At 42.2% G+C, this 13,868-nt stretch overlaps 1 protein-coding gene across 3 annotated transcripts in view; it reads left to right on the top strand.

Moving 5' to 3' along the window:
* Nucleotides 1-13,868, top strand: part of LOC107587938 (noelin-2) — an 81,022-nt gene that overhangs the window by 47,747 nt on the left and 19,407 nt on the right. The window contains exon 1 of one of the 3 annotated variants that reach the window (XM_016275904.1): nucleotides 2,020-2,434. The exons of the other annotated variants lie outside the window; for them this stretch is intronic. Coding sequence (XP_016131390.1) covers nucleotides 2,291-2,434 — 144 coding nt within the window. The 5' untranslated portion in view covers nucleotides 2,020-2,290. Of the gene's footprint in view, nucleotides 1-2,019; nucleotides 2,435-13,868 lie in introns of those variants that run through there. 3 annotated transcript variants of the gene reach the window in all.

Raw genomic sequence — 13,868 nt, 5'->3', positions numbered from 1 at the left:
GTACATGTTTACAAATGGCTTGATGCTAGGGAAAAAAAATAATTTTATTATCTCTCACTGAAAATCCATTTTTAGTGTGGTTTATTTTACTGAGAAATCAGGTCATGCTGTTCAGTGTAACCTTTGAATTCCTGTTGATGTGACACAAAAATAAACAAAACAGATTGCTCTGGAAGCCTAGCAGCCAACAGGCTTTGACTAGTTATTACTCTATAATCCACAGAGGGCGTTAGATACGTGTGTATCTATGTTATGCTGTATTACACCTGCTCACGCAAACTTTCAATGTGGGGTGTATGATTAATGTTCCAAACAGAAAACAAAACTTCAAAAAAAAAAAAGAGGTCAGGTTTGCCAAAAACTCCTGTCCCATGCCAAACTCAAAAAGGACTATTGGACTAACACCGGAAAAATTACACATAGTACATTCAAAATTTTACCGTAGTTGCAGTACTCGTATACAAACGCATGATGGCAGTGTTGAGCTGATTCAACTCTAACGTATCGATGCATCAGGTAAGTTGAGACCACACAGGGTCTCAGGCAGCTGTCACTTTTCATTGTTTGTTGTTATTATGCTGCAAAACTCGAAGTCACTCTTAACATATCTGTGAGATAACACCCTGAAAATCCATTTTTAGTGTGGTTTATTTTACTGAGAAATCAGGTCATGCTGTTCAGTGTAACCTTTGAATTCCTGTTGATGTGACACAAAAATAAACAAAACATATTGCTCTGGAAGCCTAGCAGCCAACAGGCTTTGACTAGTTATTACTCTATAATCCACAGAGGGCGTTAGATACGTGTGTATCTATGTTATGCTGTATTACACCTGCTCACGCAAACTTTCAATGTGGGGTGTATGATTAATGTTCCAAACAGAAAACAAAACTTAAAAAAAAAAAGAGGTCAGGTTTGCCAAAAACTCCTGTCCCATGCCAAACTCAAAAAGGACTATTGGACTAACACCGAAAAAATTACACATAGTACATTCAAAATTTTACCGTAGTTGCAGTACTCGTTTACAAACGCATGATGGCAGTGTTGATTCAACTCTAACGTATCGATGCATCAGGTAAGTTGAGACCACACAGGGTCTCAGGCAGCTGTCACTTTTCATTGTTTGTTGTTATTATGCTGTAAAACTCGAAGTCACTCTTAACATATCTGTGAGATAACACCTGAGGTAAATAACTAGTGAAGATAAAACAAGCTATTTAGGCATTATAATGGAACAGGTTGTTTTTGTAAGTACAGATTGAAGAACTGTGACCTTGTGCATACTTGGTACTACTTAAGGCTTGAATGACACAGTTCTCAAACAGTCCATGGCTCAAGGTTAAACAGCCTCCACGTGGCTCATCTGTTTAATTGTGTGACTTATGTGGCTTCAGGCTGGAGATGACGGGAGAGAGCGAGAGTGGCCTGCATGGCTGGGCTGCTGATGGACTGCAGTCAACTCTGGTTAGTGCCGAGCACCAGCTCCATGCCCATCCGCATTCAGATTTCCCATTACTCTTTGATTAAGGGAGTGTCAGATGCACATGTGATTGATGAGCTGTCGGGGGAAAGCCACCGACTGGAACGCCTCATCCTCTTCCTCATTAAACACTCCAGGAGTACAGCTCCTCTTCTTCACGCACATACAAACAATACACTCGTGGAGAGAGATCCTAATTTAGCTCGAGCTGTGAGCCGCCTCTGTGCGGTTGTGAGGGAAGACAAACCCTTCAAACAGCGACGGCTTCAAACAGCTGATTGTTGCACAAAGATCTGGGGGTGTGCATCTCCCCTGCCTCTGATTTTTTTTGTGCTCACAAAAGAGAGGGATCAAGAGGCGCAGAGGAGCCAGAAGAGAGGAAGAAGACAGAGGGATGGATGTGGAACAAGGCTGGAGAGAGGCAGGGGAGGGGAGGGAAGAGGAAGGGAGCGAAAGAGAGAGACAGATGCAGCCAATGCGCAGCACGGCATCTTGAAAGAGCGAGAGAGGAGAGAGAGAGAAGAAGGGAGGGAGAGGGAGCGGAGGAGTGCGAGTCAGGCACTGGCAGTTGCTCTTCGGCTGAAGAATAACGTGTGTCGTGCATCGCTGTGATGCCGTCGGATCCGAGCAGCTGGTACGTGTGAGCTGGTTTTGAGACTCTCTTGTACAAGTGCAGCCGATTGTCCCTTGGCTGGAGGAAGAGGGAGGAGGGCGCATCAGGTTCGTGTCCATTCTTGCGCGCTGCATCTGGACCCCGGCGCCAGGGAGTGTGGGGGGGCACTAGGGCCAGGCGGCCGGCCGGGGGACGACATGAGCGTTCCGCTCCTGAAGATTGGCGCGGTGCTCAGCACCATGGCCATGGTCACCAACTGGATGTCCCAGACGCTGCCCTCGCTGGTGGGGCTCAACGGAACCACCATCTCCCGCGCAGGCACTTCGGAAAGGATCGTCAGTGTGCGTAACCCTCGACTTTTCTGCTCTTCCTGTCTGTTTATCTCTTGGTGTGTCTGTTTGCTCATCCGAATAAGCCAATAAGTCAGGACCTTTTGTGTTAAAAGAGTAGTTACACTCCTCTGTGATTACAATCCTCAGAGATTTGCTAGACAGGCTTTTAGAGGGATTTTCAGGGTGAGAGGCAGGTAAATTGAATGCGTGTCTGGCTTTGGGGGTTGGTTACAGAGGAATTGATGGCTGCTGTGGGTGAATGATTCTCAGTGGGAGATGATAGACGAGGAAGTTATACCCGGTGAGATTCATGACTTCTGCAAGGATATCCTCACTTGGCAGGAGGAGAGGAGTTAAGTGCCTCATGACTGATGTTCAGGTCAAATAGAGACAGGGAGGCAGGATTGTCCCCATGAGGCAGTGTCTCATCTGCTGGAGATGATGGTCCTGAAACATGAGGTTAGACTTTAATAGCATTTGAGCCAACTCTTTTCTTCCAAAGAGGCACCATTTCTCTCTCCCCCCCACCCATGCTCTGTTTTTTAATCAAATCCACTGTACTTTTTCATGAGAACTGTGCGCTTTGTCTCTGTCCATAACAGAATTAAGTGCCTTGTGGGAGAGAGGCTGAGCCTTTGGCACTGTCAAAGCTGTCACATTTAAAGTAAAAACACAGAAAGAGAAGAACAAAATCAAAGTATGACTCTAGAGCTAAGCACCTTGTTATATCTTAGAAGGCTTTTAAGTAAGCAATGGCTGAAATTTAAACCTTCACAATTCTGCCAGCATGTGAGTAATTATATTGCATGCGTGAGTGTGTATGCTTTTGTTGGGTATTGAAAAATGGGACCAGGTGTGAGTAGGTGGAAGAGGGTGGATGGAGAGTGAGATGTGATCCCTGTAACGTTTTCTGGATCATTAATGTTAAGAGACCGCCTGGGGTATCTGCTGTGTAGTATCTGTGCATCTGCATCTCAATAAAAGCTTTGCCCGGCGTAGCTTATGGCCAGGGATGACACTCCATCTGGATGAGAGAGGAGACACTGTAGGGGTCGTTTGGGTCGGTCAGGATGCCTACGCTGATTTCCATCTGTCTTTGGAGTCTGCGGAAACTGTCTATCACAGCTTTGTCTAACACGTTCACACTCGTTTTGGAAGACTGTTACTATTCACAAGCTAAACGCTGTAGGGATGGAGGTTCCTTTTCTGTAGAGCTGTGCGAAATTCTATAGAAACTCTACAGTCAACACCAACACTGCTTCATATCAAGCGAGATTATTCATCTAGTCATGTGCTTGTGTGCACCCAATGATCACGCCATAAAATGGTCCACTCTGAGTACTATACATCCAAATGCAGTCACCAGGAGTTAAAGGAACACTCCACTATTTTTGAAAATAGGCTATTTTTCCAACTCCCCTAGAGTGAAACAGTTGAGTTTTACCGTTTTCGAATCCATTCAGGCGATCTCCGGGTCTGGCGGTAGCACTTTTAGCTTAGCTTAGCATAGATCATTGAATCTGATTAGACTGTTAGCATCTCGCTCAAAAATGACCAAAGAGTTTCTATATTTTTCCTATTTAAAACTTGACTCTTCTGTTGTTACATTGTGTACTAAGACCGACGGAAAATTAAAAGTTGCAATTTTCTAGGCCGATATGGCTAGAAACTATACTCTCATTCCAGTGTAATAATCAAGGAACTTTGCTGCCGTACCATGGGTGCAGCAGGCGCAATGATATTACTGCGCTGCGTAATATCATTGAAAATCGCAACTTTTCATTTTCCGTCGGTCTTAGTACACGATGTAACTACAGAAGAGTCAAGTTTTAAATAGGAAAAATATAGAAACTCTTTGGTTATTTTTGAGCGAGATGCTAACGGTCTAATCAGATTCAATGATCTATGCTAAGCTAAGCTAAAAGTGCTACCGCCAGACCCGGAGATCGCCTGAATGGATTCGAAAACTGTAAAACTTAACTGTTTAACTCTAGGGGAGTTGGAAAATGAGCCTATTTTCAAAAATAGTGGAGTGTTCCTTTAAGCTTGGTATGCGGGTAAATGAGAGGAAGCCAAGCAGGAAATTCAGAATTGGCTCCCTTTCAATTAATCAATGTAAATGTAAATTGAATCAGAAAAACATGAGGAATTTACTGAACTGCAATTCTGTGAAATGAAGCAGTCTTTCACTCTGATCTATCTATCATTCTACCATTAAAAACTTCAATGTTTTTTAAACTTGTTTTCAAAATATACCAACCTTGCTCTGTCAAGCCAAAATTCAAAGTTTATCTTGACAAACTGTGCTTTATAAGTAAAAAAATTATAGTCATATAAACTTCAGGAATTTCAATTCATTTTAATTTACACTTGTTTAAATTAAATGAAACAAATCTGCATCCTGCTTGCTACTTTGATTCTACTTTTATTCCAAATTGCACCAATTGGCATTTAAAAGGCATTCTCAATTGAGGGCTTAACGCTACACAAATCTACAGCTCAGGTTAGGTGCAAGCTCCATAAATTTGATAATGCATATATTAAATAGTTGCAAAGTGGAAACTACTGGAAAATGAGCCAAAATTGTTCAGGACATTTATTTATTTGGCTAAAGTGGCACCCATTGAAGCTCCGCTATTGGTAGTCATCATTACCCAAAACACATTAGCATTTGCGAACTCCCCCGTATCTCATTTCAAGCAATCACTTTAAAACACTGCCTCACTTCACCTCAAGGAAAAACCAAGGGGAAATTAGGATACGTAAAAAAAAAAACTTCCCTGAAGCGAAGGCCTTCGTTTTTAGATTTGAGGCATGAGACAGATGTTACTCTCATGCCGGGGACTAATTTATTCTCCATGATAAGTGTGAACCCATCCAAAGCGATCTGGCTTTGTAAAGACTCAAAATCTAATCTCAAAAGCAGCTTGCTCTCAGTCAGAAAGAGCGATGCATCCCTCTGTTCTTGAGATGAGGTGATGATCATGTGAAACGAGCTGCAGAATGGAGGTGTGGTCCGTGAAGCAGAGTGACTGATGGACTCGTAGCAGGCTGCAGGGAAGTCCTTTCTTCTCTTCAAAGCAACTTGTCTTCCATGCTGCTATGATGATCTAGGACCCACATGACTGTCCAGTCTACCGTCATGTCAGTGCTGCACGTTAAGTGTGCCGTATTCCATCAGCTCTCAGCAACAATCACACTGCGCTTCACTTGCTCTTTTTGCCCTTCTCAGCTCAGCTGCTAATTCATGTGAACTCGTCACGTGTAAAGATCATCACTACACTTAGAGGTGAAAAGTGCAATTTCTCCACTACTAGTCATACCAAAAATAATTTTTAAAATGCTTTCTCACTTTTCCCACTGCCTATTCTGCCCTACCCTAATTTTATCCCAATATTCAAACAGGTAGTCTTACCCCTAATTCATAGAGTTGTTTTAACATGAAGCTGATGTCAAAGGGATAGGAATTTTACTAAGGGATAGTAAAATTACCCCATAATTTACTCACCCTCAAACCATTCTAGGTGTATATGACTTTCTTTTTTTTTTAGACAAATACATTCTGAGTTATATTAAAAGATGTCCTGTCTATTCCAAGCTTTATAATGGCAGTGAATGGGGGTCGAGATTTTGAAGCCTAAAAAAGTGTGTTCATCCATCATAAAAGTACTCCACATGGCTCCAGGGGGTTAACTCTTTCCTTGCCAAACACAGAATTTTCCGTTGTTCATGAGACAACGCTTTCCTGCCAAAAACGGAATTTTCTGGGTTTCTGTGTTTTCACTGTTATACGCTAGGGGGCACTATTACGCATCTCCTGAATGAGACTAGAAAGTGCCGATCAAAAACACAGACCAGCAAGATGCAGAAACGAGCGATCTTATATGTAAGCATATGTATATGAAAAATAATGCAATCATCAACACTAACCGCAAATAAATTAAAACTGCCTAATGTTACAGAGTGAAATGTCAATCCAGAAAGTGGTAAAGGCCTGTGCAAGCTTTGGGAGTACTGATGGAAGCCATCTACTGTCTTTGCTTTGATAATATTACTAAATATGATCCAAATGTAGTATTTGATAAAAATGTGATTTTCTCAGCCTTTGGCTCAAAATGTTGCTTTTTTATGGAACCTACCTACTTTCAAGTGTTGATAAAAAACATTCCATGCTCAGATATTCGTACAACAAAATATTCTGAGGGCCATGAAATTTTAGTGAAAATCAGCAAAAACGCTGGTGGTGGCTGGCAATTTCTTTCAAAAACGCTAGTGGGGAAAGAGTTAATAAAGGCCTTCTGAAGCTATGTGTTTGTGTAAGAAAAATATCCATATTTAAAATTTGTAAACCGTAATCTCTAGCTTCCGTTAACTGTCATATGCACGTTCACTGATATTTTTCTTACACAAACACATTCCTTCACTTCAGAAGGCCATTATTCACCCCCATAGCCATGCAGGGTACTTTTATGATGGATGGATGAATTTTTGGGAGTTTCAAAATCTCGACCCCTACACCTAGGATTGCTTGAAGGTGAGATACTCAAAAATACGACAAAGCACGACAACGTCACATTTTTTAGAAAATGAATCTACAAATTACTTGTAATTTAAGGTACACTTCACCTATAAGGATGAAAAAACTCATGTATGTAAGGAAACTACCTTTACATATGCACAGCAAGAGCAGCAGAGCTGCACAGAAGCAAGTATACGGGAATGTCTTAATACCACAGTGATTACTGGGTAAAGATTTTGTTCCATGTATGCGTGTAGGCGAATGTGTGTGGCGAATACTGCTGGTTCAGGGGTGAGTCTGACACTAACTGTCTCCTCGATTATGAGAAATAAATGAGAGGCGAGTGAGAAGCCGTAGGACAATTTGCAACAAACGTGTAATGAACACAAACGCTTAACAAAGCCACATGACCATGTGGCTGATATCAGCCGCTGTTTCTCATTTTCATGGGATCAAAATATTAAAGGAATGTCATGGAAACCAATATGCATAAATAAGCACCAGAAACAACATTCTGCTAAACTCTACTGACTCTTTGGGAATTGAAAACATGAAGCTTTGGATTTTTTTTTTTTTTTTTCGTTGGAGTGGCGCAGATCTGTCTGTTATGAAAGCACCAAAACACAGCTCTGCTCAGCTGTTGCTGCCCACCAGGGATCTCTAAATGAGAAAGTGAGGTTGAACCACTTTGGCTGCTGTCATCACCACACACACCCACAGATGACAACGTTGAGATTTACAGCCTTAGAAGGGACATCTAATCAGACTCACCTTAGTCTTCACGTTTATTTACTCTTTCCAGGCTGATAGAAAAGGACAAAGTGTTGCTAATAAACCTCGTTAGCCCATGTTGGTAGATGCTGTTACCATCTGACTATGAAAAGTGCATGTTTCCATTTGCGGTCCTTCTAAATTAGCTGTGTATTTTGACTACAGTTATATTTACAAGCATAAATATTCATTTTAATAAAGTCAGTGTTTGGCCAGTGCACACTTTTGATTTGGAGTGCTCTTAAAAGCATATAATGGACCTTAAAATGTTTATTTTGCTGCCTCTGAGTCACAGTTCAGGATATCTTAGGGAATGATTTGGGACTGTGTTTGTTACTGTGGTGAATCAGCCAATCAGTGCTGGCATGACATAATTTTGCTGCAGCCCCAGAGTCACTAGATACAGATCAGGTGATTAGCTATTAAGAAGTTATTTGGTCCAATAAGCTAAGATGGCAGCCCAGCAACTGCCATTCGGATGAATTTAAATGCTAATGTCTAATAGGTTTCTCAATGTAATATAAACCTCATGCTTCCACCTCAGAAAGGTGCTGATTAACAGGAAACTACTCTTGATGTGTTTGATGACAAGCTAAAGGACTGTGAGCAACCTTCACATAAATATTAATATTCCTGTAGTTAAGAAACTGTAAATCATGTTGATACAAGGCCCCATCAGTCCCTTGACTGGCACCTTTGCAGATATGAGGAAGCAGGACCTTATTGGAGTGGAAGCTCTTCCAACATTTCAGTCACATTATCAATACCATTCTCAAAATTGCTAGCTGAATCCTTTATTTTCAGAGGCAGAAGCAGGGCAATCTTTAAGAGCGCCTGTAGGAAATTGAGCATCTAAATGCTCTCAGAGGGCAAGCAGAGTAATATCTCATTCGTTTTATGCTGCTCTATTTTTGTGTCTTAGAGCTTAGAGAGGGAACACTAGCAACTGTGTGTATGCAGGACATTCATGTTCATTTGTATCAGCATCTGTGTTTTACAAGAGTACTGGATATTTAAAGTTGTTCATGAGTGTTATGGAAGTATGCTATGATAGAAGCAGCGCTCGGAGCCATAGCAGAAGCTCACATCCATGTTTTAGAGTGTAGACAGATGCCAATGTTGGGCTTCAGGGTAATATGTAATCACAGAGCTCCACTACAAAGCCTTATGTTGATAAAAAAACGAGAGACAGAGAGAGAGAATGGTAAAAAAAAGGTCAGAAGAACGAAAACACACTAAAGGACATCTAAGGAGAAAAATAAGGCAATTTTCTCTCTCCTCGTTACTGTGGAAACCTGGGTTCACGGAGCACCAATAAAGGTCTTTCTGTAGAAAACAACTCCTGGCCATCTCCCACACGCTTCTTATGAAAGTTGTAATAGACTTCCTGTCACTTTCATGAAATGGAGCCTACAGATTTACGATCTCATTTACGCCCAGACTACAGTGCCGAGCTCAGAGCTCGGTCTAATGAAAACCGCCCTAGGTTCAAACCCACAGACGTCTCGGGGGCCAAGCGTGCCTCTGCAATTGGTTAATCTTTTCCGTAATGTGTTAATAGCGACCTCAAAGTAAAGGCCAGCCGGAGATCACGAGCAGAAGTGGCGACGGTGAGTGAGAGGAAGCCCAGAGAGGGGAGGTGACCCGAACTTCCTGCTCTCAGTGCCTATTGATCACCTTCCGTTTTCGCAATTGGACACCAATACCTGGGTGGCTTCTCCTCAGTAGGGAGCGCGTGGGATGTGTGTGACGGTTTCCAACTGAGCCGAGCCGGGGCAGGTTGAAAATCAAACTGCGGGATCGAGGCTGGTAAAGGTCGAGCAGTGTGTGGGGCTCACAATGAGGGCTGGGCACATAATGGAGCTGGTGTCAGGCTTTGGCAGTGGTTCGGCTGAGTAAGAAACTGCCACTTTAGGTCTGAAATTAGACCTCGGCATCTTCCCCCTCAGCAGCTCTCTGCTTTCACTCGGTGCTGTCACTCTCTCATTCTCAGTTTTTTTTTCTCTGTGTTTCTGTCCCTCCCGCTCACACAAACACTAGCTGCGGCATCTAGTTATTTATTGCCCTCACACCAGGTTCTTTCCTCCTTTGGTCTGTTGTTCTGGATTTCTCGGTGAAGCTATCAGTGTGCTCTTCTCCATGCCTTTCACTTGATATTTTTGAGTTGTAGAACAAAGGAGGTGTTGGTTAAGTGAGCTTGGGCCTGTGGGACATCAATTTAGGCTGTCAACTTGCCGATTATTCCTCTGTGGTGCCTAGGACACCATTCAGCCATGATGTCATCCCTATTGAGTGAAATGTGCCTAATTGATTTCTGATCTCCCATCAGTCCTTGCTCTCAATGCCGCTCTTATCCTTGTAATGGCTCAGAGCTCAAAACAAATTTAGGCTCTCACATAGTGTTCTGACCAGGTACAACAAAACAACTTTGCAGTGAAAATAAATCTTTCTGTCCACTAAAAATGCAGCACAATGTGACAAACAGGGCTTCAACTAATGGTTAGTTAATAACCGGTTATTTATTAATCTGTTGGCTATTTATTTGATTAATCGATTAATCAGAAAAATCCAAACATTGTTAGAATTTTTTCATTAAACAAATTGCCTACCATTCTAAAGCAGAAGTTAAAATCACTAAATTAGAAATGAACAACTAGTATGAGGAAAACACTTATTTACTCATCAGAACATACAATAGTAATTATATTCAATGTAAGGTCCATTACAATAGTCCCTTTACTGTGTCTACTCTTATGAAACTTTTAAACTTTATAAATAAATTTTTACCGAATAAAACATTCGTCACCGAAATGACAGGAACAAATAAACACTTGCGAAACTCTGTTGCTGCCCCGTTGGGTTCTTTGGCAAAGCTGAACAAGGTTATCTTTCCCTCACATCCAAAAACACTGCTTTAGAGACATTTTTCTTGAGCAAGTCCTGTGCAGCACTGCCGATGACGTTGATGGGCGTGCTCTTGCTCTTGCTCTCGCTCTGGGGTGCATTTCCCAAACACAACTATGGTCACAAGTTCCTTCTTTACTAATAGAGTTAAATATAACTAACGACCATAGTTAGCTAACGGTGCTTTTGGGAAACACACCCCAGGTCGATGTGTGCGTCTGCGCACTCTTCTGCGAGAAATGCCCATACAAGAAATTCTGCCCTCCATGATGTCATGAAGGTCCATGCTTGAAAAAAACTTTCCGAAACTTATACGAACCTGGAAGGAGTGCATAAAACACAGAAACTATGGCCATGTTTAGCATGAGAATTCAACTCTTTAACAGCGTAGATTACACAGAATGCATGAAACAGCATTAGACCCCCTCCTCCCTCTTTAATATAAAGCATTCTCATGTTTTGGGCTGCTTAGATTGTGCAGTTTTCCCGTAGCAGCTCGGTCTTTGTCCTCCACTATTTTCCAGATGCATTTTGTCCATAGAAATGCGTTTTTCATTTATATAGCTGTATGGTGACATGGCATATTACGCAGACACAATTTGATTTGTTTGCAATTATTTTTATTTTCAGCTGATAACTACAATTGATAATTGATTTTATCAATACAGCCCTAATTACAAAATCCCCCAAAATAACCGTAGAGTGCCATTGTAGAAATGCTCTAATGCTGCCTTCAAGTCCACCTGAGAAACTTACAGAGTTGGGCGTTGGTTATTCTGACACGTCACACATTCAAGTCAGAAACAACACGGAAGTAGCCTAAACAAAACAATTATATTGAAACTAACAATTAACCCAACTATCTGAATTCAAAATTATAAAGACTACTCATTTCTATTACTTATGCATAGCATACATATGATAAATTGCATGATGTATTATGCATATTATAGATTAGTATATAATAGATTAGTGTTTCCACCATGTTTCAAATTGAAATGCAACCCTCAATGTCACAACCCAGCCACTCGTGTATCATCTGGAATTCAGAGTTTCCCAGCCGTAAATGGGACTTGCACAGTCATTCATGTGCACAAAACTTGTAATTACGATATTTCAGACTACACTTGAAGAGCTGTCCGCCGCATAATTGCTATCAGCCATGATTCATTTATTTCACAAGTGACTGAATCCAATAATAGGTGCAAGTTAATAATAGGTGTCATGTGATTCAACATGGCTGCCCCCTTGAGGTGACCCACTTAATGTAGAATAAAACTGCTTTTATTAGGCATTATCTCATGTAAGTGTATATGATTTTTAACTAGCTACTATTAATTTCCTTGTGCACAACTTTTTTAAATGAGGAAAAAAATGACTGAGTATCCAGTCATGTAAAGAGGGATTTTGGACCAATGTGATTTGACTGCAGACAGGGTTTTCCCTGCTCAATGCGACAGAAATAGAAACCAAGCAGCAGACAAAATGTCTTGCTCATCACTTACTGTGACCCCGGCAGATTAGGACAACAACTAAAATGAACATAGAAGGCGTACCATATATTGCTTTCTGCTTTATCGTGTCGCACCTGGTTAGGATACGCAACATATGATCAGCAACTCCATTCACTCGCTCGTCTTCTTAAATGCCAGCAAACAGACTGCGCACTACTGACAGAGTAATTTGATCATTTGCAGGCTGTTAAATGCAAATGAGAAGTAAAAAAAAACAGACGCATGCGGATACACTCACCCTGCCGTTTATGGATGACGGCTCAACCATTACTAATTAAACCATGGCTCATTTCATCTGACCTGTTTGTTCATAAATAACTGGCCTATTCCGTAACACGCACCCTCATACAGTACAGATGCTGGATAGGATAGGAAGATCTGAATAAGGACGAGATGCTACACCCATCTGTGAGTGATATGGGGTGTGTGTGTGTGTGTTTGTGTGCCCCCCCCCCCGTTCTCTACTCTGCCATTAGCAGTAGATGAGAGGAAATTACAGCAGAATGAATTGGTGGGTGGTAATGAGTCCAGGGGTGATTCTAATCAGTTCTTAAATTAAAACTCAACATTTATGCAACATTAATGAACAGAAAGCATATTTATGCGAAAGCGCAGCTCCCCATTGGCCTCCCAGCTCATATCTTCCACCCGTCGGATGGGCACACGTGCCACGCCGATGTTTAACATGTGAGGTGCATGTACCGCACCGATGATTGATGAGACAGTTTTATCCGCTTGAAGGGGCTGCGGGCGGCAGATTGGCGTATAGATTTAGCCAGAACTCGACGCTAACCGTATCTGATGTGCTCAGACACTAAGCCGCAGGTCCGTCGGGACGGGAATGAGACTGATGATGAAATGTTAGGGTGGTAATACACTCGAAGAGCGCGTTCTTTCAGGCCAGGGCGAGACACGCTTGGGCTAGTCTCACATCAGCTACGAGTGGTCAACAGAGCGGGCCGTGTCTCGGAGACTAACCGGCAGACCTGTCTGTGTTCATCTCGTGGAGAAGGCTGGATTTCTGTATCAGCTCACCTGGGATGGGAAAATTCCATGCAGGATAGCAGTGCAGTTTCAGCGAGGGTTTGATGATAGTGACATGAAGCACAGAAAATCACTGCTAATGGAAGTGAGGACACTGCTAGATTTGACAGCCGCTGAATGCCAGACTGGACAGGAAAATGGCCATTTAAAATAGTATGTGGCCTTCTTATGCAAATCAGCATGTACTATACAACCAAGAGGTTAGACCAGGGGTAGGCAAGTTCGGTCCTAGAGAGCCGCAGTCCTGCAGAGTTCAGCTCCAACCCTAATCAAACACACCTGAACAAGCTAATCAATGTCTTCAGGATTACTAAGGCTATAGGCAGGTGAGTTTTGTTTTCAGGGTTGGAGCTGAACTCTGCAGGACTGCGGCTCTCTAGGACCGAACTTGCCTACCCCTGGTCTAACCTCTTGGTTGTATGGTCCTAAGGGGCCGGAGTCCGGCATGGTTCACCCCCAACCCTGAAAACAAAACTCACCTGCCTATAGCCTTAGTAATCCTGAAGACATTGATTAGCTTGTTCAGGTGTGTTTGATTAGGGTTGGAGCTGAACTCTGCAGGACTGCGGCTCTCTAGGACAGAACTTGCCTACCACTGGGTTAGACGAACAGAAGGAACGAGGCTAATGACTTTGAGCTAGACCAAACTTATCAAATCTGAGTATGAATCTGAACCTCTGGGAACCGTGTA

This window comes from Sinocyclocheilus grahami, unplaced genomic scaffold, assembly GCF_001515645.1.
Source record: "Sinocyclocheilus grahami isolate Dianchi unplaced genomic scaffold, SAMN03320097.WGS_v1.1 scaffold97.1, whole genome shotgun sequence".
In the NCBI taxonomy this organism is placed as follows: domain Eukaryota; kingdom Metazoa; phylum Chordata; class Actinopteri; order Cypriniformes; family Cyprinidae; genus Sinocyclocheilus; species Sinocyclocheilus grahami.
This window is presented reverse-complemented; position numbering and strand designations above follow the sequence as displayed.